Source organism: Chlorocebus sabaeus, chromosome 12 (genome assembly GCF_047675955.1).
Source record: "Chlorocebus sabaeus isolate Y175 chromosome 12, mChlSab1.0.hap1, whole genome shotgun sequence".
Classification (NCBI taxonomy): Eukaryota; Metazoa; Chordata; class Mammalia; order Primates; family Cercopithecidae; genus Chlorocebus; species Chlorocebus sabaeus.
The window spans coordinates 62,449,257-62,477,215 of record NC_132915.1 but is presented as its reverse complement, the minus strand read 5'-3'; the positions used below and the strand labels follow the sequence as shown (position 1 = coordinate 62,477,215).

The 27,959-nt window shown below is 50.7% G+C and overlaps 2 protein-coding genes across 3 annotated transcripts in view; one reads left to right on the top strand and one right to left on the bottom strand.

Moving 5' to 3' along the window:
* Window positions 1-2,093, bottom strand: part of UBE2R2 (ubiquitin conjugating enzyme E2 R2) — a 111,517-nt gene extending 109,424 nt beyond the window's left edge. The window contains exon 1 of one of the 2 annotated variants that reach the window (XM_007968988.3): window positions 1,712-2,093. In XM_007968988.3, the coding sequence (XP_007967179.1) occupies window positions 1,712-1,888 (177 nt within the window). In that variant the 5' untranslated portion in view covers window positions 1,889-2,093. The remainder of the gene's footprint in view (window positions 1-1,711) is intronic. The other variant, XM_007968989.3, reaches the window with a different exon arrangement.
* Window positions 2,094-15,183: 13,090 nt separating this feature from the next.
* NOL6 (nucleolar protein 6) lies at window positions 15,184-27,587 on the top strand. The gene is given in 27 exon segments (XM_007968990.3): window positions 15,184-15,332; window positions 16,743-16,949; window positions 17,035-17,151; window positions 18,963-19,142; window positions 19,487-19,655; window positions 19,805-19,939; window positions 20,026-20,189; window positions 20,278-20,398; window positions 20,581-20,639; window positions 20,725-20,826; window positions 21,002-21,117; window positions 21,306-21,483; window positions 21,658-21,780; window positions 21,913-22,061; window positions 22,188-22,263; window positions 22,466-22,606; window positions 22,750-22,867; window positions 22,953-23,107; window positions 23,276-23,439; window positions 23,828-23,980; window positions 24,212-24,309; window positions 25,028-25,101; window positions 25,103-25,153; window positions 25,271-25,360; window positions 25,758-25,952; window positions 26,066-26,167; window positions 26,385-27,587. Coding segments are annotated over 27 exon segments (3,441 nt in total). The 5' UTR covers window positions 15,184-15,278; the 3' UTR covers window positions 26,535-27,587.
* Window positions 27,588-27,959: the final 372 nt, after the last annotated feature.

The following is a 27,959-nucleotide window of genomic DNA, read 5'->3' as shown; positions in this document are numbered from 1 at the left end:
GACTCAGTCTCAAAAAAAGAAAAAAAGAAAAGCATCACATAGATTCAATTTTGTCCAACTCATTTTTCCAGTATGCACAAAAATTTATATCTGACAACAGAGAATATGCTTCAACATAAACACAGCAATACCTTTCCACTTTGTTACTAATAACTTGCACGTTTTCTTAGAAATTTTAAATACCTCCATCTGAAAAGTATAGGGTAGGCTGACCACAAAAGATGAAGCCTAACAGTTGGTAGGGGTACCGCACTTACATAATATTCTAAAAACGTGCTTTTTCTAAGTATTCAGTGACTATCACAGTAGCGAATATTAAACATTCCTGTATAAATCCCATCTCCTATAAAGTTGACCTAATTTCAAGCATAAAACTGAGGTTTCCACCTTTAGAAGGGTAGAAAACAAGAGTTAAGTAATTGGGTAGTCCTAAAAATACACATCACAACTACATGACTAAGATACTCATTTAAAACTTGTGCCAAGATAACCCCTCCCTTCCAAACTAAAATTGACTCACTGGCCTATTTTACTTAATTTTTGAAATAAAAAATAAAACTAAATGGATTCCTAAGCACTCATTTCCTCTGTCTCTGCCCGCATCATTTAAAACATTCAAACTTTCAATCTGTGATTCCTCCCTGCAAAAACACTCAAGTAAAAACAAAACAAAACAAACACTCATTATCTCCAGGTTAACTACCTTGGAGTTAAAAAAAAAATCATTAGATTCTAGAATAACCACTGTTCTAAAACCATATGAAACAGAAACAATGTCTGTGGTCGCTAAGCAAACATATATCCCACCCAGAGAAGCGATCTCGCCTCAGATACTTGTCACCTGTGAGACCACCCCTTTAGCTAGAGTTAACCACTTAAGAAGGTTTCAATTTTGTCTCTGAAAGTGGGAAGCTATCAATCTCCCTACATGACTCGTTCCACCCTCTGTGGATATTTCTACCTGTAGAAAAAAAGGTTGGCAAACTTGGTGGCACGGTGAGGACAAAGGGCATTTTGAAAGAACCAGTGACTGAGGTAAGCAGAGAATGTGAACGGAAAGAGGGTTAAAGTTCCCCCAAAAGGATAATGACAAGACGACGCGGGCACCCCTTTTTTTTTTAACCACCCCTAGGGTCCCATTCTTCACCACCACCCATTGGAATGCAAAGTTGGCACTACTACTACCCAAGAAGTCCAACAAATCCTCAAAATGTCAGGGCACTCGGCCGCTTCTTAAATGACAAGCTGGTGCCCCTCCCCCACCCTCACCCCCCACCCCCCAAAAAAGAAAAGTCCAATCCAGTCGGTGCAGGTCACCCTGCCCTCTGGGGCAGTTCCAGCCTGCGCAGGGAGGGGTTCCGACGGGAGGACGAGAAAGCACAGACAGACCACCGCTCTTTCCACCCGCCCTCAGTTGGGGAAACAAAGACGGCCTCCTGCGCCTGTAGCCACTACCCTAACCAGAGACTCTCCGATTTCCCGGTGCAGCCTGCCCTCCCGCCCTCGCCCGCGCCACCGCCCCCATGACAAAGAAAAGGCACTCGGCGAGCAAGGCCTTCCTGCCTCCACGGATGGGGGAGGGGGCTGCCGGGGTGAGGAGCCCCCTCCACTGGCCCGTGCTCATACTCCTGGTCCCAGGAACGGCAGAAAGCGGCGGGGAGCCGGAGGCCTCGGCCGCGAAGGCAGGGTCCGGGAGCGGGGGTGAGGGTACCTTAAAGTAGCCGCCTTCGTAGAGGGTGTTGGGGGGCCCGAAGATGGCCACCTCCCAGTTGTAGAGGTCGGACTCGTCCACCAGGGTGATCCGGAAGCCCTCCACGGGTTCCTCCTGCAGGGATTTCAGCTCGAGCATCAGGGCCTTCTGCGAACTGGTCATCTGCTGCTGGGCCATCGCGGCGGCGGCGGCGGCGGCACCGGGCCCGGGCCCCAGTCCTCACGCACCGGCCGGGCCGGACCAGGCCCCTCCCCTCCGCTTGCCCTCGGGCCGGGCCGCACCGGGCCCCGGTCTTCACACACCCAGCGGGCCGGACCAGGCCCCACACGGCCCGTGGGCCCGCCCGCGGTCCTCCTCACACACGACGCGGGCCGGGCCCTTCTCCTCACACTCGGGCCAGGCGAGAGGAGAGGTCGAGGGAGTTAGGGGAATTCGCTCCGGGTCCCGGTCCCGGTCCTCCCCCCCCCAGGAGGGGGGGCCTCAACTTTGGGGGGGGGGAGAGGAGGTGGAAGCGGAGGAAGGCGGCGGAGGGCCGGCGATGGTGAAGGGAGGGGGCCGGGCCGGCCCGGGAACGCCGCGCTCGCTCGCCCTCTCGTTCTCTTCGGGGGCCGTAGGGGCCGGAGGGCGCGCGGGGCTGGAGGGGGTGGGGGGAGAGCGGCGTGCGGGGGTCTCGCGGCGGTGGCGGCGGCGGCTGCGCGGGGGGAGGGGCGGCGGCGGAGGAGGAGAAGGAGGAGGAGAGCGAGAGCGCCTCGCGCCGCGGGAGCTACGGAGCCGAGAAGCAGGGAGGGAGGGAGAGAGGGAGAGAGGGAGGAGGGGCGCACGCCGGGAGCTGGGCGGCTCTCAGCGGCTGGCGGCCCGACGCGCGTGCGCGCGCCCCTCCCTCCCCTCCCCCCACCGTGCCTGGCTCTCCTACACTACCACCTCCTCCTCCTCCTCCCGCTTCCACGCCTCTTCTTGGCCTCCCGCGCGGTCGCGGCGCTTTGTGACGCCGGCGCGTGTCCCCCGCCTATAAAGAGCCCAGAGGCAGCGGGGACCGAGGATGGGCGTAGGGATTGCCGTGGCCCCATAGTGACGGTTGTGCGGCTGGACGCCGCAGTTCCAAAGGCGTGCCCCGGAAGGGAACCCAGGTCCCCCGGTTCTCGGAGCCCTTCCCACTATGGATCCAGGGGCCTCTGCAGCCATCCTGGGACGGGCCTGGTCGCTGCAGGCCCCTCCCTGTGACACCCAGTCCGCGGTGCCTCCACTTAGTAGCTACTTGATTAGGATGTGCTGAGAATGTGGGTCTTTTCGGTGGCAACAGACCTTCCCGCAGGCCAGCCCACAGGCAAATATGCCCTTGGGCACGTTACCCACCCTGGGTGCGGCAGTTCCACGTGAGAAACGGGGTAAGACAGAAAGGTCAGCTTCTGCTTCCCTTCTTAACTACAAAGAGGAAGTTGTGAGGAAAAAGAGACAATAACAAAGTGGGTCTCCTGCCCTTCTCATTGTGATTTGGGGCTACCCTTCGCCTTCCCCATTTGTAAAATAAACTGTGCTTGAACTTTGACCCCTTATAGGTCCTTTTGGCTTGAATGTCCACCCTGGAACTGAGGGACTTTCGAGATAATCATAACCAAAGTGAGATGTGGGGACAGTCTTTGGTCCCCGTGGTTCAGAATACAGTACTCCTTTCTCTTAGGAAGGCGTGTCCTAGGATAACTGCCTAAAAAACATTTCCTAGAAAAGCCAGAATACTGTGAGAGTTCTACACACACAATTTTGCAATTGGACAGATCTTGGTTCCAACCCTAGTTCCACACATTACTTCTCCCTGTCTCATCAGTTTTTTGTTTTTTTGTTTTGTTTTGTTTGAGACAGGGTCTTGCTCTATCACCCAGGCCGTCGCACAGTGGCGCGATCACGGCCCACTGCAACCTCCGCCTCCCAGGTTCAAGCGATTCTTCCACCTCAGCCTCCCAAGTAGCTAGGACTGCAGGTGCTTGCCACCACACCCGGCTGTTTCATCAGCTTCTGTAAAAGGGGATTAATTATACCCAACACAAGCAATTATAATGATTAAACGTATGTACAGCATTTAGCGTAGTGACTGGCACATGGTAAATGATTCATAGGAACTTGAAAGAAAAAACTTTAAGGCATAGCTGTATTCTGGATACCACCACTACCCACCCCTTTTATTGAGACAGGGTCTCACTCTGTTACCCAGGCTGGAGTACAGTAGTGATTATAGCTCACTCTAGCAGCAACCTCCTGGGCTCAAGCCATCCTCTAACCTGTCTCCCAAGTAGAGGACCACAGGTGCGCACCGCCATGCCCAGCTAATTTTTGTATTTTTGGTAGAGACGGGGTTTCACCATGTTGGCCAGGCTGGTCTCCAACCCCTGATCTCAGGTGATCCATCCACCTCAGCCTCCCAAAGTGCTGGGATTACTAGCATGAGCCACTGTGCCCAGCCAAGGACAGTTTTAGATTTATAGAAAAATTGAAAAGATAGTCGAGTTCCCCTACACCTGGTGCCCAGTTTCCCCTTTTATTAATATATTACATTAGAAGAGTACATGTATTACAATTAATGAGCTAATATTGATACATCACTATTAACTGAAGTTCATACTTCCTTAATTTTTACCTAGTGACCTTTTGCTGTTCCAGGATCTCATCCAGGATACCAGATTACATTCAGTTTTCCTGTTTCCTTAGATTCCTCTTGCCTGTGGCAAAAGACTTTGTTTTGATGACTTTAAGAGTTTTGAAGAATACTGGTCAAGTATTTTGTAGACTGTCCCTCAGTTGGGATTGTGATGCTTTTCTCATGATTAGACTGGTATTATGAGTTTTTGAGGGTAAGATCACAGAGGTGAAATGCCATTTCATCACATCATATTAAGGGCACAGATAGCAACATGACTTAGCAATGTTGATGTTGACCTTGATTGTCTGAGGAAGTGTGTCAAGTCTTTCTACTGTAAAGTTACTCTGCCCCTCCCTCCCCCTTTTCTATACTGTACTCTTTGGAATGGAGTCACTCTACACAATCCACATTTAAGCAGCACCCCCTCCTTTTGGCCTTTTTTTCCCCCTTCAAAGGTGAGGTCTCAGTGTTTTAACACATCCTTTTCTAGCCACCAATACTACTGTCCAGGTCTTGAGACCGAACTCTAATGGAATTAGAGCTCCCCTCAGAGAAGAGGGAGTATCCTAGTGAATGCAGCCCCTCTTATCAAAATGATGAAGTTTATGTACCATTCTGTCTTTCCCTCCAGTACCAGTCAATTTAGGGACAAGAGGATTACTGATCCGGAAATGTGAAAGATGATGTTGACACCTTTAATAGCAAGTGAGCAGATAAATAGGTAGAAAGGTCATCTTCAAAGCATTTCACCCACAAAAACTCATCACAGCCCCACCCTGACCTGGAGGATGATGAAGCCCTAGTCTAACCCACTGGACCGTATACATGGCACCCAGACCAGAAGCGACCCCTGGGCTCATGTCAACTCACAAACTCACTAAGCATCCACTGAGGGCATGCCTCTATGCTGGGAGGTTGGAAGCTCAATGTGTTAATGAGTTTTATAATCAAGGCTCTTTATTCTCAGGTCACAGGAACTGGAATTCCACAGAACTAGCTCATGTGTTTTTTTTCTAGCCAGTAAGACATTGTTATTAGTAGACTGCCACTGTGTCTTATTCATCCCTGAATCCTCAGCAACAGGCACACCATCTGACACAAAGTAGACACTAAGTAATTGTTCTCAAGAGACTCACGGCCAAGGACAGGAAGACAATGAGTAATCACAAAATCACAAATTGAACTCTACCCTCTATGTCTAGCTATTCTCTCAAGCACATAGTAGGTGCTCAAGACTATAAATTCCGAAACTGTATACCAGCTACTCCAATATTTGGCACATATTAAGTGCTCAAAACATATTTGTTAAAAGAATGAATGCTAGAAACAGCTTCCTAGAGCTTTCTCATATTGTTTCATAATGGCATGTAGATTGACTTGACTGATTGGTGCCCTCTGGTGGTAAAGAAAAAGAGCATTCAAAATTAAAATTTTAAAAATAATAATTTTTTTAAAAACAGAAAACAGAGCACTTAACGTTCACTATCAGGCATCACCTGGTACTTTCCAACCAGGGTACTTCTTCTTTTTTTTTTTAAGCTGAGACAGTCTTGCTCTGTCACCCAGGCTGGAGTGCAGTAGCATGATCTTGGCTCACAGCAACCTCCGCCTCCTGGGTTCCAGCAATCCTCCCACCTCAACCCCCGGAGTAGCTGGGACTACAGGCTCAGTGCCACCATGCCCGACTAATGTTTGTATTTTTAGTAGAGACAAGGTTTCATTATGTTGCCCAGGCTGGTCTTGAACTCCTGAGCTCAAGCAATCCGCCCACCTCAGCCTCTCAAAGTGCTGAGATTACAGGCATGAGCCACCGTGGCAAGCCCACTATTAATTTTAGAGGAAGACTGTGGCTCCTTAAGAGTAGTGTCTAAATTTTACATATATGTTAACATATTTAAACAAGTTGGCCAGGCGCGGTGGCTCACGCCTGTAATCCCAGCACTTTGGGAGGCCAAGGCAGGCGGATCATTTGAGGTCAGGAGTTTGAGATCAGCCTGGCCAACATGGTGAAACTCCATCTCTATCAAAAGTACAAAAATTAGTCGGGCGTCATGGCGGGCACCTGTAGTCCCAGCTACTCGGGAGACTGAGGCAGGAGAATCGCTTGAACCCGGAAGGCAGAGGTTGCATTGCGCTGAGATCATGACACTGCACTCCAGCCTGGGCAACAGAGTGAGACTCTGACTCAAAAAAAAAAAAAAAAAAAGGTTGGTCCCCGTAAAACTCATTCTTTATAAGGTCAGAATTAACCTTCCTAAAGCAAATATTGTTCCCTCCTGTTTATCTTACCAAGATTTCCATATAGTTTCTTTTTGAAAGAAAGATAATCATTTTAAGAAGTGCCACAGGCCGGGTGCCGTGGCTCATGCCCGTAATGATCACGAGGTCAGTTCGAGAGCAACCTGACCAACATGATGAAACCCCATCTCTACCAAAAATACAAACATTATCTGGGCATAGTGGTGCGTGCCTGTAATCTCAGCTACTTGGGAGGCTGAGGCAGGAGAATCACCTCAATCAGAGTCAGAGGTGGAGTCAGAGGTTGCAGTGAGCCAAGATCACACCACTGCACTCCAGCCTGGCGACAGAGCAAGACTCCATCTCAAAAAAAAAAAAGTGCCACCAGGTGCAGTGGCTCACGCCTGTAATCCCAGCACTTTGGGAGGCTGAGGCAGGCTCAGCCTCACCTGAGGGCAGATCACCTGAGGGCAGAAGTTTGAGACTAACCTGGCCAACATGATGAAACCCTGTCTCTACTAAAAAAAAAAAAAAAAAAAAAAAAAAAAAAAAAAAATTAGCCGGGCATGGTGGCGCGTGCCTGTAGTCCCAGCTACTTGGGAGGCTGAGGCAGAAGAATCACTTGAACCGGGAGGCAGAGGTTGCAGTGAGCCAAGATCGTGCCACTGCACTCCAGCCTGGGTGACAGAGTGAGACTGTCTCAAAAAAAAAAAAAAAAAAAAAAAAAAACTATCTAAGCAGCATAGTGAGATCTCTTAAAAAAAAAAAAAAATTCTTCCCGCCTCAGCCTCCTGAGTAGCTGGGATTATAGGCACACACTACTGTCCCCAACATGACAAATGTTTTTGGGTTTTTTTTTTAACTTTTCATTTATTTATTTGGTCTGGCTGTGTTGCCCAGGCTAGTCTTGAACTCTTTGAGCTCCTGCTTCTGCCTTCCAAACAACTGGAATTACAGGTGTGAGCCACCATGCCCAGCCAACAAGTGAGTTTTTTTTTTGGTTTTTTTTTTTTTGAGACAGAGTCTTGCTCTGTCGCCCAGGCTGTAGTGCAGTGGCCCTATCTCAACTCACTGTAAGCTCTGCCTCCTGGGTTCACGCCATTCTCCTGCCTCAGCCTCCCGAGTAGCTGGGACTAGCAGGCGCCCACCAGCACGCCTGGCTAATTTTTTGTATTTTTAGTAGAGACAGGGTTTCACCATGTTAGCCAGGATGGTCTCGATCTCCTGACCTTGTGATCCACCCGCCTCGGCCTCCCAAAGTGCTGGGATTATAGGCATGCGCCACTGTGCCTGGCCAGAAGTGAGTTTTTAAAGTAAAAAAGAAGAGGCAGTTTCCAAGTTGTTTACCAAAAATTTACATTAAAATAACAAACTATAGATTGGCTATACCTACCTTTTTTTTTTTTTTTTTTTTTTTTTTTTTTGAGATGGAGTCTTGTTCGGTCACCCAGGCTGGAGTAAAGTGGTGCAATCTTGGCTCACTGCAACCTCCACCTCCCGGGTTCAAGCTATTCTCCTGCCTCAGTCTCCCAAGTAGCTGGGATTACAGGCACATGCCATCATGTCCGAATAATTTTTTTTTTTTTTTTTTTTGAGACGGAGTCCTGCTGTTGCCCAGGCTGGAGTGCAGTGGTATGATCTTGGCTCACTGCAAGCTCCGCCTCCCAGGTTCAAGCGATTCTCCTGCCTCAGCCTCCTGAGTAGCTGGGACCACAGGCGCCCGCCACCACGCCCAGCTAATTTTTTATCTTTTTAGTACAGATGGGGTTTCACTGTGTTAGTCAGGATGGTCTCGATCTCCTGACCTCGTGATCTACCTGCCTCAGCCTCCCAAAGTGCTGGGATTACAGACATAAAAAAAATTTTTTTTTTTTTGAGCCAGAGTCTCGCTCTTGTCCCCCTGGCTGGAGTGCAGTGGCGCGATCTTGGCTCACTGCAGCCTCCGTCTCTCGACAGTTCGCAGGTTCAAGCGATTCTCCTGCCTCAGCCTCCTGAGTAGCTGGGATTACAGGCACCTGCCACCACACCTGGCTAATGTTTGTATTTTTAGTAGAGCGGTTTCACCATGTTGGCCAGGCTGATCTCGAACTCCTGACCTCAGGTGATCCACCCACCTTGGCCTCTCAAAGTGCTGGGATTACAGGTGTGAGCCACTGAACAAGACCAAAAAAAAATTTTTTTTAATTACCTGGGTGTGGTGGCATGTACCTGTGGTCCCAGCTACTCGGGAGGCTGAGCCAGGAGGACTGCTTGAGCCTAGGAAGTCAAGGCTGCAGGTAGCTGTGTTTGCACCAGTGCTTTCCAGCCTGGGCTACAGAGGGAGACCCTGTCTCAAATAAACAAAATAACACAAAACAAAAATACATAAAATGAAATAGACTTTGGACATGTGTGTGAGGGGTGCATAATTGAAGTCCTGTCCTCACCTCCTTGGGCCTGATGAGTGTTCCATGCCTCACATAGCTCAGACTGCTCTGAACTGTTTTCCTTTTCTCACAGTAACCTTTCTAATGTGCCCATAGCAATCTGTGCATATCATAGCAACCCCCATGCTGCACTGCATTTATGTGTCTGTTTCCTCTCAGCCTCTGAAGTGCCGTTGAGAATGAGCCATTCATTCGTTCATTCTTTCATTCAACAAATTTATTGAGTGCCTCCTATGTGACAGACCCTGTGCTAATATCAGGGATACAGTAGTAAATGAGGCAGAAATAAGTGGTCCTTGCCCTGGTGGAGCTTACTTTGTCTCTTTCTGAGACAGAAACAGATAAAAACAAGCAGTTAGTAGATAATATTGTTACACGTTTTGGTGAGTACCAGTGAAAGTGACTACAAAAGTGCCTAATACTGTTAGGGCAGGATGCAATTTTATTTTAATTATATATTTATTTATTTTTGAGGCAGAATCTTGCTCTGTCACCCAGGCTAGAGTACGTGGTGCAATCATGGCTCACTGCAACCTCAACCTCCCGGGCTCAAGCAATCCTACCTCCCACCTCAGCCTCCCAAGTAGCTGGGACTACAGTTATGTGTCATGACACCCAGCTAATTTTTGTTTTTTGGTTTTGTTTTCTTGAGACAGAGTCTCACTCTGTTGCCTTAATTTTTTTTTTTTTTTCTTTTTGAGATGGAGTCTCACTTTGTTGCCCAGGCTAGAGTGCAGTGGCACAGTCTCGGCTCGCTGCAACCTCTGCCTCCCGGGTTCAAGCAATTGTCCTGCCTCAGCCTCCTGAGTAGCTGGGATTACAGGCCCCTGCCACTGTGCCCAGCTAATTTTTGTATTTTCAGTAGAGATGGGGTTTTACCATCTTGGTCAGGCTGGTCTTGAACTCCTGACCTCATGATCCACCTGCCTCGGCCTCCCAAAGTGCTGGGATTACAGGCATGACCACCGCACCAGGCCTAATTTTTGTATTTTTTTATAGAGATAGAGTTTCACTATGCTGTCTAGGCTGGTTTCAAACTCCTGGACTCCCACCTTGGCCTTCCAAAGTGCTGAGATTACAAGGTGTCAATTCTTGACCATTCTTGATCACTGGGCTTGATCATTAAGTATGGAATGAATTGTCATTCATTTCACAGCTTTTTGGTCTTTCTTAGACTTCAACGATGCTGCTTCTTCCCCTCTGTCAATTCAAATTCAAACCATGCTTCAACACTTAGCACAAGCTCCATTCCTCCAGTAAACCTTATCAATCAAAACATTCTAAGCAAAGACAGCAGCAAGGTCAAAGGCCCAGGAAATAAAACAAAATAGAGTAAGAAAACTCCCAAGTAGTTCAATGCAACTGGGGCATAAAATTTGAGGGAGACGGCCAGGCGCGGTGGCTCACACCTGTAATCTCAGCACTTTGAGAGGCCAAGGCGGGCGGATCACGAGGTCAGGAGATCGAGACCATCCTGGCCAACATGGGGAAACCCCGTCTCTACTAAAAATACAAAAAATTAGCCGGGCTTGGTGGCGGACGCCTGTAGTCCCAGCTGCTCGGGAGGCTGAGGCAGGAGAATGGCGTGAATCCGGGAGGTGGAGCTTGCAATGAGCCGAGATCGTGCCACTGCACTCCAGCCTGGGTGACAGAGCAAGACTCCGTCTCAAAAAAAAAAAAAAAAAAAAAAAAAAAAAATTTGGGGGAGACAATGGTTAAAGGAAAGACTGAAAGAATTGACTATGGTCACAATCCTTCAGTTAACATTTATTAAGTACCTACAATGTGCTGGCTATTGAGTATGTACACATGGTCCTCGTTTCCATGTGTTTACAGTCAAGGGCAAAAAGAGACAACTGGGTTGGGCAAGTGGCTCATGCTTATAATCCCAGCGCTTTGGGAGGCTGATACAGGAGGACTGTTTGAAGTTATGAGGTCAGGACCACTACCAAATATTAAAAAATTAGCTGGGCATGGTGGCATATACCTGTAGTCTTAGCTACTTGGGAGGATCACTTGAGCCCAGGTATCCAAAGCTGCAGTGATCTACAACTGCACCGTAGCCTCGGTGACAGTGAGATCCTGTCTATAAAAAAATAGTAATAAATTTAAAAATAAAAATGACACAAAAGGAGAGACAATTGATAATCAGAAATTGTAAAAAAACACTAAAAGGAAAATGGATGATATAAGAGAAACATTTTAGAAAACATATCGGCCAGGCTGGGCGTAGTGGGTCACACCTGTTATCCTAGCACTTGGGGAGACTAAGGTGGACTGATTGCCTGAGTTCAGAATCCAAGACCAGCCTGGGCAACATGGTGAAACCCTGTCTCTACTAAAATAAAAAAAATTAGCCAGGCGAGGTGGTGTGCACCTTTAGTCCCAGCTACCCGGGAGGCTGAGGCATGATAATTGCTTGAACCCAGGAGGCAGAGGAGGTTGCAGTAAGCTGAGATCTTGCCACTGTACTCCAGCCTGGGTGACAGAGCAAGACTCTGTCTCAAAAAAAAAAAAAAAAAAAAAAAAGAAAAGAAAAGGGAGGGAGGGAGAAAGAAAGAGAAAACATATCGGCCTGGGCATGGTGGCTCACGCCTGTAATCCCAGCACTTTGGGAGGCAGAGGAGGGCAGATCACTTGAGGACAGGGGTTCAAGACCAGTCTGGCCAACATGGTGGCCTACTCTACTAAAAATGAAAATTTAGACAGGTGTGGTGGCGTGTGGCTGTAATCCCAGCTACTCTGGAGGCTGAAGCAGGAAAATCACTTGAACTTGGGAGGCAGAAGTTGCAGTGAGATGAGATCATGTACCACTGCACTCCAGCCTGGGCAACAAAGCAAGACTCCATCTCAAAAAAAAAAAAGAAAGAAAGAAAAGCTGGGCGCGGTGGCTCACGCTTGTAATCCCAGCACTTTGGGAGGCCGAGGCGGGTGGATCACGAGGTCAGGAGATCGAGACCACAGTGAAACCCCACCTCTTTTTTTTTTTTTTTTTTTTTTGAGACAGAGTCTCGCTCTGTAGCCCAGGCTGGAGTGCAGTGGCCGGATCTCAGCTCACTGCAAGCTCCGCCTCCCGGGTTCAGGCCATTCTCCTGCCTTAGCCTCCCGAGTAGCTGGGACTACAGGCGCCCACCACCTTGCCCGGCTAGTTTTTTTTATTTTTTTTAGTAGAGATGGGGTTTCACCTTGTTAGCCAGGATGGTCTCGATCTCCTGACCTCGTGATCCGCCCGTCTCGGCCTCCCAAAGTGCTGGGATTACAGGCTTGAGCCACCACGCCCGACCTGAAACCCCATCTCTACTAAAAAAATACAAAAAATTACTAAAAATACAAAAAATTAGACAGGTGTGGTGGCGGGCGTCTGTAGTCCCAGCTACTCAGGAGGCTGAGGCAGGAGAATGGCGTGAACCTGGGAGACGGAGCTTGCAGTGAGCCGAAATCCCACCACTGCACTCCAGCCTGGGTGACAGAGCAAGACTCCATCTCAAAAAAAAAAAAAAAAAGCAAGCATATCTAAACATGTTTAGAGAACATATTTTAGGCCTTTAGTTAAGACCTGGGCCGGGTGCAATGGCTCAAGCCTGTAATCCTAGCACTTTGGGAGGCCAGGGTGGGAGGATCACTTGAGTCCAGGAATTTGAGACCAGCCTGGGCAACATGGTGAAATCCCATCTCTACAAAAAATTAGTCAGGTGTGTGGTGCACGCCTGTGGTTCCAGCTAGCCAGGAAGCTGGGGTGGGAGGATGGCTTGAGTCCAGAGGTGATATTTGTGCTGAGAGGTGAAAGACGAAAAGGAGAAAAAGCCAAGAAAGCACATTCCAAATGGAACAAACAGCTTGGGTGAAGTCCCAGAGGCAGAAAAGAACTTAATACAACGAAGGAACTGAAAGAAGGCTGATGTTGCTGGAGCTCAGGGAGCCAGGGGTGGAGTAGCAAGAAAAATGATGGGGACCAGGCGGTGGCTGATGCCTGTAATCCCAGCACTTTGGAAGGCTGAGGCTGGCAGATTCCTTGCACTCAGGAGTTTGAAACCAGCCTGGACGATATGGTGAAAGTCTACACAAAAATACAGAAATTAGCCAGACGTAGTGGTGTGCGTGTGTAGTCCCAGTTACTCAGGAGGCTGAAGTGTGATTGCACCACTGTATTCCAGCCTAGGTGACAGTATGAGACCTTGCACCTCTTCTCTCACAAAAAAGATGGAATAGCTGGGCAAAGTGGCTCACACCTGTAATCGCAGCACTTTGGGAGGCTGAGGTGACCAGATCACTTGAGGTCAGGAGTTTGAGACCAGCCTAGCCAACATGGTGAAACCTCATCTTTACTAAAAATACAAAAATTAGCCAGGCGTGGTGGCACGCACCTGTAGTCCCAGCTGCTCTACTCGGGAGGCTGAGGCAGGAGAATCGCTTGAATCTGGGAGGCAGAGGTTGCAGTGAGCTGAGATCGCGCCGCTGCACTCCAGAGCAAGACTCTGTCTCAAAAAAAAAAAAAAAAAAAAAGAAGGATGGGATAGCAAGTGAAGGGCCATATTGATCATGACTTTATGGAAGTTGAAGTTCGTATTTAGTTTTAAGTATAATTGGAAGACACTGATGAGTTTTTAAAAAGGAGGTGACATGATAGAATTTCTGTTTTAGAAAACTAATTCTGGCAGCTGTGTGGAAAATGAGTTGAAAATGGACAACACTGCTCTTGTGAAACTTCCTTAAACAGCTATTGCATAAACTGACCTGCACTGTTTGAAGTCAGAATAGTGATTAGAGGGCAGCATGAGGCGAGATTCTGAAGGTGCAGGAAATGTTCTGCTTATTTTCTGGGAGCTGATTATATGGGTGTGTTTGGTTTGTGAGTATTCAAGCTTTACACTTGGGATATGTAAATTTTTCCTTATGTATATTGTACTTCAACACAAATTTTTACGCTGGGCACGGTGGCTCACCCTTGTAATCCTAGCACTTTGGGAGACTGAGGAGGGCAGATCACTTGTAATAATATAGTAATATAGTAATAGTTGAATTTGGATGATCCTACATTAGGAAATAAAATGAAATATATAACGGTTATTACTAGAATAATTGACAAAATTTAAAGATGGAATTTGTATACCAGTATTGAATCACGATTAAATTTCCTTAATTTTATAATCGGGCTGTGCTTATGTAAGAGGTAGTTCTTGATCTTAGTAGATACATACCAAAGTATTTAGGGAGATGTGTGATTGGTTTTCAAACGGTTTTGCAAGATAATATGTAAACACGTAGGTAAAGATAAAACAAAACTAGGCAAAATAATAACACTAAGTGAATCCCGGTGAAGAGTATATGGGCATTCATTGTATTATTCTTGCAACATTTGTTTTATATTTTTAATATTTTAAAAACAGGCCGGGCGCGGTGGCTCAGGCTTGTAATCCCAGCATTTTGGGAGGTCAAAGTGGGCGGGTCACTGGAGGTCAGGAGTTTGAGACCAGCTTAGGCAACATGGGGAAACTCCATCTTTAGTAAAAATACAAAAATTAGCCGGGTGTGATGGCACCCGCCTGTGATCCCAGCTCCTCGGGAGGCTGAGGAACGAGAATCGCTTGAGCCTGGGAGACGGAGGCTGCAGGGCACTGAGATTGTGCCACTGCACTCCAGCCTGGGCGACAGAGCGAGACTACGCCAAAAATAAATAAACATAATAAAATTAACTAAATTATTTGAAATTGTCATAAGCTAAGTAACAAGTAAAAACTGGAGAAAAGCCATAACAATAATCCGGGAACAAGATGATGTTATGGGCTAAACCTGGCAGTCAAGACACAGAAAACTGAGTAAATTCAAGGTATGTTTTGGAGGTAGAACTAACAAGGTTAACTGATAAGGTGTAGTAAATAAAGAAAAAGGGAGGAATAACCGTTGTAAACAAATAACCCGACCAAAACGACCAAACTAGCTCCGCCCTTCCCGTTTGGACCCAAGCGAAGGAAGTGAGGAAAACAAAGCAACCGCTTAGCTACCGTCAGGCTTCCGTTCTAGCGGCGCGAAGAGGCCGTAAATCAGAGAAACCCATTTGGCTCCTCCCCTAAAGGGCTGTCCTTGAGACTGACTGGCCAATGGCAAGCGAGTAGTCGATGGCTAATCCAGTAGCTCTGGAGTGGGTGGAGTCCTGAGGAACTGGGGTGGGCTGGACTTCGGCCTGGAGTTCGGCATTTCCGCCCACGTGGGAAGCCATGCAGTGTAGACCCGGCTAGAATCTGAAGTGCGGGAGAGTCCTGGACCCCGAGTGATGGGGCCGGCGCCAGCTGGTGAGCAGCTGTGCGGAGCGATTGGAGAGCCAGAGGTGGGTTAAGGCTTCTGGGAGGAACAGAGGCTCAATGTGCGCTCCTTTGGCTGCAGGGTCCGAGATGGCGGGGCCTGACAGCTTGCCGGTGAAGGCCATGCCGGCGAAGGCCATGCCGGCGGCCCATTTTGGAGGATGCTTCCAGCCTGTGGCACTGAGACAGGGCTTGCTAGGGGAAATGGAACCTGGCAGTATTTGGTTAGAAGCAGTGAAGCCAGTAGAGCCAGTAGAGCTTCCAGTGAAGCTCCCTTCTGGAAATCTGCACCTCAAAGTTGAAGAGACCCACACTTGGGTCGTTTCCTTAACTTGGTCGTCCTTGACGATAAGCGGGATCTTCCTCCCTCCACAGAACTTGTGTCCAGTTCTGTGCTCCCCGCTGTAGCGGAGGGCATACGGTGCCTCTCCCGGAGCGCTCCAGTAAGGCTCTCTGGGGTGAGAGGGATCGTGGAGGGGATGGGCCCACGGCTGTAAGGGAAAAGGTTTGGGATCGTGCACGGTTGCCTTTGAAGCCTGCTCATGGTGTGGGTGTACCAGTTGTGGAACCTCGAGTGAGTAGTGGGACTTCAAGTGTCTTCAAGAATTATTTTGAGGATTTAATGACTGGCTAAATGTATCCTCTGGAGTCCAGTCTGTTCTAGCTCCTTCCATCAGTGAGTACTTAGTATATACTGAGGCAGTCAGGGCTTCCTTGAGGAGATGGAACCTGGCAGGATTTGGTTGGAGTGAGAATGGAAAAGACATTTGAGAAGTCCCAGGCCTATATCAGCAGAAGAGGAAACTTCCTGAAAATACAAGGGGCTTGGGTATTACTTAGGGCAGGGCCCAGTTAGCTTCTTTTTTTTTTTTTTTTTTTTTTTGAGACAGTCTTGCTCTGTTGCCCAGGCTAGAGTGCAGTGGCATGATCTCAGCTCACTTCAGCCTCTGCCTCCTGGATTCAGGTGATTCTCCTGCCTCAGTCTCCCGAGTAGCTGAGATTACAGGCATGTGCCACCACACCCGGCTAATTTTTGTATTTTTAATAGTGACAGGGTTTCCCCATGTTGGCCAGGCTGGTTTCGAACTCCTGACTTCACCTGATCCGCCCACCTCAGCCTCCCAAAGTGCTGGGATTACAGGCATTAGCCACCGTGTCCGACCTGGGCCCAGTCAGCTTCTGTCCCTACCAATTCCAAACAGAGCTCCATGCTTGTGGAGTCAGGTAGACACAAGAGCTCTTAAGGAATTTTCGGTTCAGCACTCAGTAATGTTCCTTGAAGTAACAATTCTCCTGAGTTTTACAAAATCTGACTCCTATTCAAAAGAGGGACAGAGCAGGTGAAGCCTTTACCCACAGCCTATCATGGTGGCACTTTAGGCAGCAGATGCTAGATACCTATTACCTCACAATGGCTTCTCCCTCACTGGTCACAGGTGATGGAACCAGCCCTGGAAGGCACAGGCAAAGAGAGGAAGAAGGCATCCTCCAGGAAGCGTACATTGGCTGAGCCTCCAGCGAAGGGCCTCCTGCAGCCAGTGAAGCTCAGCCGGGCAGAACTGTACAAGGAGCCTACCAATGAGGAGCTTAATCACCTTCGGGAGACTGAGCTCTTGTTCCACTCCAGCCTGCTTCGTTTACAGGTACTGTTGAGTGTCTGGGGCTTTTGTTCAAGGAGTGTACCTGAGACCCTGAGGCTGATGGACTGTTTTCTACCCTCTCTTACAGGTAGAGGAGCTACTAAAGGAAGTAAGGCTGTCAGAGAAGAAGAAGGATCGGATTGATGCCTTCCTACGGGAGGTCAACCAGCGGGTTGTGAGGGTGCCCTCAGTCCCTGAGACAGAGGTAAGCAAATGGCCTGGGGAACTGGGAAGCACAAGAGACCTCCAGTGGGGGTGTATCCAACAGGGGCCTTGCTGTTACTCTCTTTAAGGTTTGGGGTGCAGGGAGCTCATTCTCACAGCAAGGAAGCTTAGCTGGGAGCGTGGTCATTTGTGTATTCATTCAGCAAGCACTTACATGCCTTGCAGTATTTGTGTTCTTAGGATATATCAGTAAATAGCCTATGTTCTAATGTTGAGGTTATAGTTAATACATAAGCATGACAGGTCAACTCTATGGCAATGTTCGAATGTGGTAAACACTGGAAGAAGGAAAAAGTAGGACAAGCAATGTAAGGGGATTGGGAGTGTTAGAGGATGGGAGTGGTTTACAAATTTAAATGGGGTGTTCACAAAGTAGGCCTTATTGAAGTGACATTTGTGTAAAGACTTGAAGTAGGTGAGTCAGCTATATAGATATCTAAGGGAATGAAAGCATTCCAGGAAGGGGGAACAGCCAGTACAAAAGCACAAAGGCAGGATTGTTCCAGGTACATTCCTTGGGATGAATGAGGAAGATAGAAGGAGATGAGTTCAGAAAGGTGATGGGGAAAGGTAGCATATCATGCATGGCATTGTGTCCCGAAATAAGGACTTTGGCTGTTGCTCTGGGTGAGATGGGGAGCCACTGCTGGGTTTTATTTTGCAGAGCACTGATGCCCTCTGATGTTTAAAAATTCACTTTTTTTTTTTTTTTTTTTTTTTTGAGACAAAATCTGGCTCTTTTCCACCAGGCTGGAGTGCAATGGTGCAATCTCGGTTCACTGCAGCCTCTGCCTCTCCTGTTTGAGTGATTCTTCTGCCTCAGCCTCCTGAGTAGCTGGGATTACCACACCCAGCTAATTTTTTTTTGTATTTTTAGTAGAGATGGGGTTTCACCGTGTTGGCCAGGCTGATCTTGAACTCCTGACCTCAGGTAATCTGCTCTCCTCGGCCTCCCAAAGTGCTGGGATTATAGGTGTGAGCCACCGCACCTGGCCTAAAAAGTTCACTTTTCCAGCCTTAAAAAGTTTAGTTTTAGAAAAATTTACTCCACCTGTTGTGTCAAAAGTAGAATGGAGAGGGACAACGATGAGATTAGGGAGACCAGTTAGGAACTAATCTAGGCACTAAGAAATGATGGCTCCTCAAACTAGGGAGGAAAGAAAAGAAGGGATCCTCTTTTTTTTTTTAATTTTTTTCTCTCTCTGTTTTAAAAAATTTTCTTTTTAGAGAAGTGATCCATTTCTGAATACATTTTGGTAGTAAAATGGGTATTCTTTTTTTTTTTTTTTTTTTGAAGTGGAGTGTAGCTCTGTCGCCCAGGCTGGAGTGCAGTGGCCGGATCTCAGCTCACTGCAAGCTCCGCCTCCCGGGTTCACGCCATTCTCCGGCCTCAGCCTCCCGAGTAGCTGGGACTACAGGCGCCCGCCACCTCACCCGGCTAGTTTTTTGTATTTTTTAGTAGAGACGGGGTTTCACCGTGTGAACCAGGATGGTCTCGATCTCCTGACCTCGTGATCCGCCCGTCTCGGCCTCCCAAAGTGCTGGGATTACAGGCTTGAGCCACCGCGCCCGGCCAAAATGGGTATTCTTAACAGAGATAAGTTAAGGTGATTTAAGTGGTTTTGGCTTGAGAAACTTATATAGAGTTGTCTTAGCAAGGAAGACATAGTTATGGGAAGATTGGGAGTTTGGTTTCAAACATACCGATGTGTTAAAATGTCTTCTAGACATACAGGGTACATGTGAGGAAGGCAGTTGAATCGGTATGTGTCCCTGTCTCTGCCCCCACAGCTCACTGACCAGGCATGGCTCCCAGCTGGGGTTCGAGTGCCCCTCCACCAAGTGCCCTATGCCGTGAAGGGCTATTTCCGCTTCCTGCCCCCAGCCCAGGTTACTGTTGTGGGCAGCTACCTTCTGGGCACCTGCATCCGGCCAGACATCAATGTGGATGTGGCACTGACCATGCCCAGGGTAAGGTCCAGGGTTTAGGGAATAGAGGCCCACCACCTGACTACCTACAAATCCTGGATCCCTCTTTCTTATCTGCTGCTTGCCAGGGGATTGAAGCCTGAATTCTAAATCAGAAGAGCAGACCATTGCAAGCATCCTGAAGGCAGCTTAGATCCCTTGGGCCAGTTGCTGTCCTTTTGGAACTTTGCCCTCCTGATATGAGAACTGGGCATAGTGTTACTAACTGTGGCTCAGGCACTTCTGTCAGCAGAGGAGCCCTGGTACTCTCACCTTGGCTTCACCTTGGCCCACAGCTCCACAAGCACTTATATGCCTGGCCTTCTCTTCTCCCCTGGCCCCTCCAGGAAATCCTACGGGACAAGGACGGGCTCAACCAGCGCTACTTCCGCAAGCGTGCCCTCTACCTGTCCCACTTGGCTCACCACCTGGCCCAGGACCCCCTCTTTGGCAGTGTTTGCTTCTCCTACACAAATGGCTGCCACCTGAAACCCTCACTGTTGCTGCGGCCGCGTGGTGAGAGGCACACATTGGGCTGAGGGCATAGCATGGGGTGGTAAATCTGGAGGAGGGGGCACAGAGGCCTCAAGTGTAGGGGGACAGGATGGGGAGCCTTCTGACTCCAAGGGCTCCTGCAGAGTCTCAGCACCTGCTGTCTCTGCCAGGGAAGGATGAGCGCCTGGTCACTGTACGTCTGCATCCGTGCCCTCCACCTGATTTCTTCCGCCCGTGCCGCTTGCTGCCAACCAAGAACAATGTGCGCTCTGCCTGGTACCGAGGGCAGAGTCCTGCAGGGGATGGTGAGCAGGCCCTGGTGTTGAGGTGGAGCTGGAGGGAAGAGATGTGGGGGACTTTTCCTCTCATGGCTTCCCTTTTCATCCCACAGGTAGCCCAGAGCCCCCTACCCCCCACTACAATACATGGGTCCTTCAGGATACAGCTCTCGAGTCCCATTTGCAGCTCCTGTCAACCATGCTGGGTTCAGCCCAGGGCCTGAAGGATGGCGTGGCACTTCTGAAGGTCTGGCTGCGGCAGCGGGAGCTGGACAAGGTGAGTTGGGGGTAGCCCAGCCTCCCTACCTGAGTGCCTGTGTGATGGGTAAGCTCTGACTTCAGGCCTCTCCCTCCGTCTCTTTCAGGGCCAGGGTGGGTTTACTGGGTTCCTTGTCTCCATGCTGGTTGTCTTCCTTGTGTCTACACACAAGATCCATACCACCATGAGTGGCTACCAGGTCCTGAGAAGCGTCTTGCAGTTTCTGGGTGAGGCAACTAGGTGGGGAAAGGCCGGGGTTCTGCTCCTTCTGGGAATCCTCATCTTAGCAGGGGTCTTTTGGTTTTTTGCCATCAGACAGATGAGCAAACTGAATCAGCTGAGGGAGGGTGTCATTAGGACTGGGTCCCCAGAAGGGAATACCTTCTAATACACTTGTGGTTCACTTCAGCCACTACAGACCTGACAGTCAACGGGATCAGTTTATGTCTCAGCTCAGATCCGTCTTTGGTAAGTTAGAGAAGGGCCAGGTCTGTGCCAGGAGGCCTGCAAGTGAGGTACCAATCCTGACCTGCTTCTCTCTACACCCCCCAAGCCGGCCCTGGCTGACTTCCACCAGGCCTTCTCCGTTGTCTTCCTGGACTCCTCAGGCCATCTCAACCTCTGTGCTGATGTCACTGCCTCTACTTACCACCAGGTACCAGTGGGCCCCCAATCTGTGTTCCCCTGATGTCCCAGCCCAGACTCTGTCCCTTTTGTGAGTACCAGAAGCCCAGAAACTCCTCTTCAAAGAGCTAAGTTTAGGGCATGTCTCCTGGTCTAAGCCCTTGGATCAATGAAGGGCACAGGGATGGTCCCTTCTGTGGCTCCAGGTGCAGTATGAGGCACGGCTGTCTATGACGTTGCTGGACAGCAGAGCTGACGACGGGTTCCAGCTGCTGTTGATGACTCCCAAACCCATGATCCGGGCTTTTGACCACGTCCTGCAGTGAGTTTAGGGGGACCACGTCCTGCAGTGAGTTTAGGGGTGACAGGGTATGTTGGCGGGTCCTGTCTCTTTGGGGCTACAGAGGTGGGGCAAACGTCTTCAGACAGGTGCTCAGATCATTCAGGGAGGAGGTGGTACTAGGGACCAGCAACCTGATTACTCCTCTTTGGCCCTCTGTACCCCTCCAGTCTCCATCCACTGAGTTGCCTGCAGGCAGTGTGCCACCGGCTGAAGCTCTGGCCAGAGCTGCAGGACAATGGCGGGGACTATATCTCTGCTGCTTTGGGCCCCCTGACCACCCTCCTGGAACAGGGCCTGGGGACTCGGCTGAAGCTCCTGGCTCACTCTCGACCTCCAGTCCCAGAGGTGAGGTGGTGTAGGTTGGGGAGTTTGGGTCTGAGTTGGGCTGGATCCAGGGTCCCAAGAGACACAAAGGACATGCCATTCCTCTAGCAAGGTGTTTCTACCTAGCTAGAAAGTAGGTTTCTAGGCCAGGCTGGAGGATGGGATGACTGAGCTCAACCTTTTGAAATCTTGCAGTGGGGCATCAACCAAGATCCACCAAAGCACAAAGACTCTGGGTCCCTGACCCTGGGACTCCTCCTCCGGCCTGAGGGACTGACCAGCGTCCTTGAGCTGGGTCCAGAGGCAGACCAGCCTGAGGTGAGGGACCCCAGCATGTACACTGGAAGGAGTGGGGCGGCTCTTCCCCATGGCACCTGGACCAAAGCTTGTCAGGGAGGGTCCACAGAGCCCTTCCTTCCCCAGCTCTTACTACCACCCTTGCCTCCTCAGGCTGCTAAATTCCGCCAGTTCTGGGGATTCCGCTCGGAGCTTCGGCGTTTCCAGGACGGAGCCATTCGGGAAGCTGTGGTCTGGGAGGCAGCCTCTATGTCCCAGAAGCGCCTTATTCCCCACCAGGTGGTCACCCACCTCTTGGCACTGTGAGTGTTGGCATCTGGATTCCAGGAGGCAGTATGGGCTGGGGAGCCTTTTCAGGGGTCTGGCCCAGGCAGTTGAGCAAGAACATAGCCCCAAATTTTCTCACTGTGTCTGTGCCTCTTTTTCAGCCATACTGACATCCCAGAAACCTGTGTCCACTATGTGGGGGGCCCCCTGGATGCACTTATCCAAGGCCTGAAAGAGGTAAGGGTCTTGGGGTCAAGGCTAGTGATTGTAGAGTGATCCGTCTGTGGAGAGAGAGTTCTTTCCGCCTCAGCCAGCTTGCACTTCCTGGCGTGTCCAGCAGGCGGCGGTGCTGGCTCTGCTGCAGCCTGAGCTGGGGCAGAATCCAGGTGAAGCTGGCCTTCTGTAGGATCCAACCTCCTGTCTGTCTTCTCCCTCTCAGACCTCCAGCACAGGCGAGGAGGCCCTGGCAGTGGCAGTATGTTGCTATGACGACCTCAGTCGCCTACTGTGGGGGCTAGAGGGTCTCCCACTGACCGTGTCGGCTGTTCAGGGAGCTCACCCAGTGCTGCGCTACACAGAGGTGAGGTGCAACTGTGCAGGTGACCTTTCTGCTTAGTAACCCCACCTCTACTCCAGTCACCCAGTATTCCCTGCTTCTAACTCCTGACTCTGGGCACTCCCTCCCAGTCCCAGGCCCCTTCCTCAGCCCCCCTTCTTCCACAGGTTTTCCCACCAACTCCAGTCCGACCAGCCTCCTCCTTCTATGAGCCTCTGCAGGAGCGGTCCTCACTGCTGCCCCGGCTCGATAAGCCCTCTCCAGCATATGTAGAGCCCATGACCGGTAAGAGGGCCCTTGGGAGGGAGTGGGAGGGATAGTTCCAGCTCCAGGCCACAGTATGAGACCTCTGACTCCTCTTCTCCATCAGTGGTCTGTCACCTGGAGGGCAGTGGCCAGTGGCCACAGGACGCTGAGGCCGTGCAGCGGGTCAGAGCTGCCTTCCAACTGCGCCTGGCAGAGCTGTTGACACAACAGCATGGTCTGCAGTGCCGTGCCACTGCCACACACACGGATGTCCTCAAGGTTAGGCTGGTGCAGGCAGATATGTCCCCAGGGAGGCACCAGGGATGTCAGGGCGTGGAAGAAGACACCCCTGTGGGTACCACGCTGGGGAATAGGGCTGTAGGCTACAGAGTACTCCTGGGGTCCTGGGCTGACACATCCTTCTCTTTCCGTACCTTCTTCCAACAGGATGGATTTGTGTTTCGGATTCGCGTAGCCTATCAGCGGGAGCCCCAGATCCTGAAGGAGGTGCAGAGCCCAGAGGGGATGATCTCACTGAGGGACACACCTGCCTCCCTCCGCCTTGAGAGAGACACAAGGCAGTTGCCACTGCTCACTAGTGCCCTGCACGGGTAAGGCCACTGACACAGATTCTTCCTGTCTGTAGGCCCCTCCTGCCCCCATTCTCCTCGCCTAGCCACCTGTCTCTCTGGGGGCCAGATGGTATCATAGTTAGGGGTATGAGTTCTGGAGTCCGGCAGGTTCTGGAATCCTGGCTCTGCCACTTACTGACTGTGACCCTATGGTCAGGTTTTCCTCTTTGGTCCCTATGTTCCTCATCTGTAAAATGGAAATAACACTAGGATCAACTTCTTGGAGCGTTTGTTAAGAGAACATGAGATTACATATGTAACCTATTATCACTGAGGCTGGCCTTGGGTAGGGCTGGATGAACAGTGGCGGTGGCAGGGTGGGGCCCTGGGCGCCTGAGTCTTGTTGACACTCCCCTCCTCTACCCAGACTGCAGCAGCAGCACCCAGCCTTCTCTGGTGTGGCACGGCTGGCCAAGCGGTGGGTGCGTGCCCAGCTTCTTGGTGAGGATTTCACTGATGAGAGCCTGGATCTGGTGGCCGCTGCCCTTTTCCTGCACCCTGAGCCCTTCACCCCTCCCAGGTGATTCCCTCCACTTTTTCCCTAGCTGAGAAGTTCCCTTGGGGCCAGCTATCATCCTTCGTGCTGCACCCTAAGTTTACATGGGAATGCGTTGTTGAGCAAGTGGCAGAAGGGGTTCTAAGATGCCCTGCACCCCCCAGTCCACACCAGGGGGTCTGAGCTCTATAGCCTGAGGGAAGCCTGGGGATATGCGGCTGGGCCCTGGATTCTTTACTTACTCCAGCCCTTTAGTTCCCCCCAGGTTGGCTTCCTTCGATTCCTTTACTTGGTATCAACGTTTGATTGGAAGAATAACCCCCTCATTGTCAACCTCAACAATGAGCTCACTGGTAAGTGGCAGAACAGGGATCAGACTGCTGGAAGAACTGCCTTTATGGATTGCAGGCAACAGTTTCCCTGACAGTGTTAGGTTTTCTCTGTGCCTCCCCAGCCCCAGATGTCTAAGCCTAACATGAAGAAGAGGTCCAGGTGAACAGCCTGTCCATTATGACATGATTTGCTCTTAACTGTCACAGACAGAATGATAGGGTGGTAAGCAAGCTACCCGTTGGGGGACTGTGGAAGGAAGAGGAGAATAGAAGGGGAATCCTGAATGCCAGGTGAGCAGTATTAGGGCACAGAGCTAGGAAGTGTAGCATAGATACTCAGACCTCTTGGTGGGGGTGGGAATGGTGATTTCTGGTTGTAACATGAGGCACTCCTGGTCTCTGCGGAGAGCAGGGTGTCAGGTTCCTAATTCTCCAGGTGTGTGGAAGCCCATAGTGGGAGGGGACCAGGGGCAAGACTCAGCTTGTGCAGGCCCGGAAACCAGACTGGGGGTGCCAAGCAGTGGAAAATTCTGCCTCTGGGCTGAGGTTGGGAGATTAATGCCCCACCCAGTTGAGGCAAATGCAATGTCCCTTTCGTCACCTTTGCCACTTGGTGGGGGGGGGTGTTGAAAAATACCTCTGAAGAGCAGCTGTTAGGGGCACCGTAGGAAGACCTGGGGCAGTAGAGGGTGTCTTACAGGGAGGAGCAGGCTGACCCAGGATCCATTCTTGTCTCTAGTGGAGGAGCAGGTGGAGATCCGCAGTGGCTTCCTGGCAGCTCGGGCACAACTCCCCGTCATGGTCATTGTTACCCCCCCAAGACCGAAAGCACTCTGTGTGGACACAGGATGGACCCTCAGCCCAGGTTCAACCCCATACCTGCCCCCTAATGCGTGGTTTTCTCCCCAAGGAAAAAGCAGGCCCAGCCTGAGCTGGGGGAGACCCACTGTCAGTTCCAGTCTGATGTGTCTGTACCCTGCAGATCCTGCAGCAGCTTGTGGTCCTGGCAGCTGAAGCCCTGCCCATGTTAGAGAAGCAGCTCATGGATCCCCGGGGGCCTGGGGACATCAGGGTAAGCTTCTGACCAGCAGTGACTCCAGGGCCTCTGGGGATTCTGTCTTTGGAAGTTCAGCGTTCGGGGATCTCACAGGAGGCCAGGTCCCCTTGTTTGGTGAGACTGAACAGAGGAGGTGTTGAAGCTGCTGTGGTGCCTGGGGTGGCAGAGCCTGGGGAACCTGGGTTCCATCTGGGTCTCCTGTTTCTAGCCTGTGCTCCTCCTGCCAGGCTATGCAACAGCTGCTTCCTCTGTGGGTCTTGGTGTTTCAGTCTTCAGATGGGCAGGTGGGCCCATAGTGGGTGGTCAGATGAAAGGGAAGGAGGAGGAAACCAAGGTGGGCATATGGAGAGGTTTGTGGTTCAGTTCCTCAGTCAAGGAGGTCCTGCTGACCCCTCCTTCTCCCCTTCCTTAGACAGTGTTCCGGCCACCCTTGGACATTTACGATGTGCTGATTCGCCTGTCTCCTCGCCATATCCCGCGGCACCGCCAGGCCGTGGACTCGCCAGCTGCCTCCTTCTGCCGGGGCCTGCTCAGCCAGCCGGGGCCCTCATCCCTGATGCCCGTGCTGGGCTACGATCCTCCTCAGCTCTATCTGATGCAGCTCAGGGTTGGTCCTAAACAACTGAATGACCCTGGGGAGGGGACTTCCAGGTGAAGCCGAGGCTATGGAGGAACTCTTAAGTGACTGCTTATAATCTTCTCTGTTCTGTCCCTTTCTAGGAGGCCTTTGGGGATCTGGCCCTTTTCTTCTATGACCAGCATGGTGGAGAGGTGATTGGTGTCCTCTGGAAGCCCACCAGTTTCCAGCCCCAACCCTTCAAGGTGTGCTTGCTGGTGACAGCCGTGTTCCTGAGTGTGTGCACGTGGTTCTGTGTGGGTATGCATGTCTGTGTGTAGTCTGTTCTATGGACAGACCTGTCAGGTGTGGAGTGCGTGGGCTTGTGTTTCTATCCCCACCACCCCCACTCTGCACCCAGCCTGGTGTCTCTGGGTGTGCCGTTGTGACCCCCAATCCGCATCTCTTCTCTGATTTCCCCAGGCCTCCAGCACAAAGGGGCGCATGGTGATGTCTCGAGGTGGGGAGCTGGTAATGGTGCCCAATGTAGAAGCAATCCTGGAGGACTTTGCTGTGCTGGGTGAAGGCCTGGTGCAGACTGTGGAGGCCCGAAGTGAGAGGTGGACTGTGTGATCCCAGCCCTGGAGCAAGCTATAGGTGGACAGCAGGACATTCGACCTCTAGAGCATGATGTCAGTGGGATGACCTCCACCCTCCTTGGACATGAATCCTCCATGGAGGGCCTGCTGGCTGAACACACTGAATCATCTCCAAAAAAGCCCAGCCCCAACTTTCCGATGCTCCAGCTTTGGGGCAGGGGCATGGTGGCCCGTGTAGTCTCCTGGTCCTGACCATCCCACAAGAGGAGTGGGAGTCGGCTCAGAGAAGGAACTGAACCCAGGAGATCCATCCAGCTATTAGCCTTGGGCCTGGACCTTCCCCCAATTTCCCACTCCTTTCTTAGTCTTCTTCCAGAAACAGAGAAGGGGATGTGTGCTTGGGAGAGGCTCTGTCTCCTTCCTACTGCCAGGACCTGTGCCTAGACTTAGCATGCCCTTCAAAGAGTCACATCACCAATGCCGAGCAGTGGAAAGGGGCTATATGTGTATGAATAGACCACATTGAAGGAGCACAGTGCCCTCCTGTGTTGATGCCACTTCCCAGGGTGGAGACAGTGGAAAAGAACTGAGGACAGGAAAGGGTTGGGTAGGTCAAGGGGTCGGGGAACTGGTAGTCCCCCAATCTTGGAGAGGTGCAAAAAGCACTGGGTGCTACCCGCTGGCTGCATCTGCCCTGGCTGTTTGTCCGTTCATGTCACAAACTACCACTACTACCTACCTGCATTGGGGTTGCAGAGATGGGGGAGACTCAAGTCTTGCTCCCTAGGAGCTACCAGGGCCCAAGGAAGAGAATGCTGCCTCCTTTCAGTCTAGTCTACACCCCCTTTCTGGCGGCCTCTCCACTTCCTGTAATTCTGGCTATTTTTCTAGACTCAGCTCAAATAGTGCCCCTCCTTAAGCCCATCCCTCGCCCCCAGCCTGAGGTGATCTTTCCTGAACTGTTAGAGCAGTTACTGTCTGTTCAGTTCACTTGGCAGGCACACACAGTGGCATAAATTCTATTGTTTTGAACGCCGATTTAAAATTAAATTGCAGCTGGGCATGGTGGCTCAGTTTGTAATCCCAACACTTAGGGAATCGGGAGAATCACTTGAGCTCAGGAGTTCTAGACCAGTCTGGGCAACAGCGAGACCCCATCTCTTTTAAATAAAAAATTAAAATGCGGCCGGGCGCGGTGGCTCAAGCCTGTAATCCCAGCACTTTGGGAGGCCGAGATGGGTGGATCACGAGGTCAGGAGATCGAGACCATCCTGGCTGACACGGTGAAACCCCGTCTCTACTAAAAAATACAAAAAACTAGCCGGGCGAGGTGGCGGGCACCTGTAGTCCCAGATACTCGGGAGGCTGAGGCAGGAGAATGGCGTGAACCCGGTTGGCGGAGCTTGCAGTGAGCTGAGATCCGGCCACTGCACTCCAGCCTGGGCCTCAGAGCGAGACT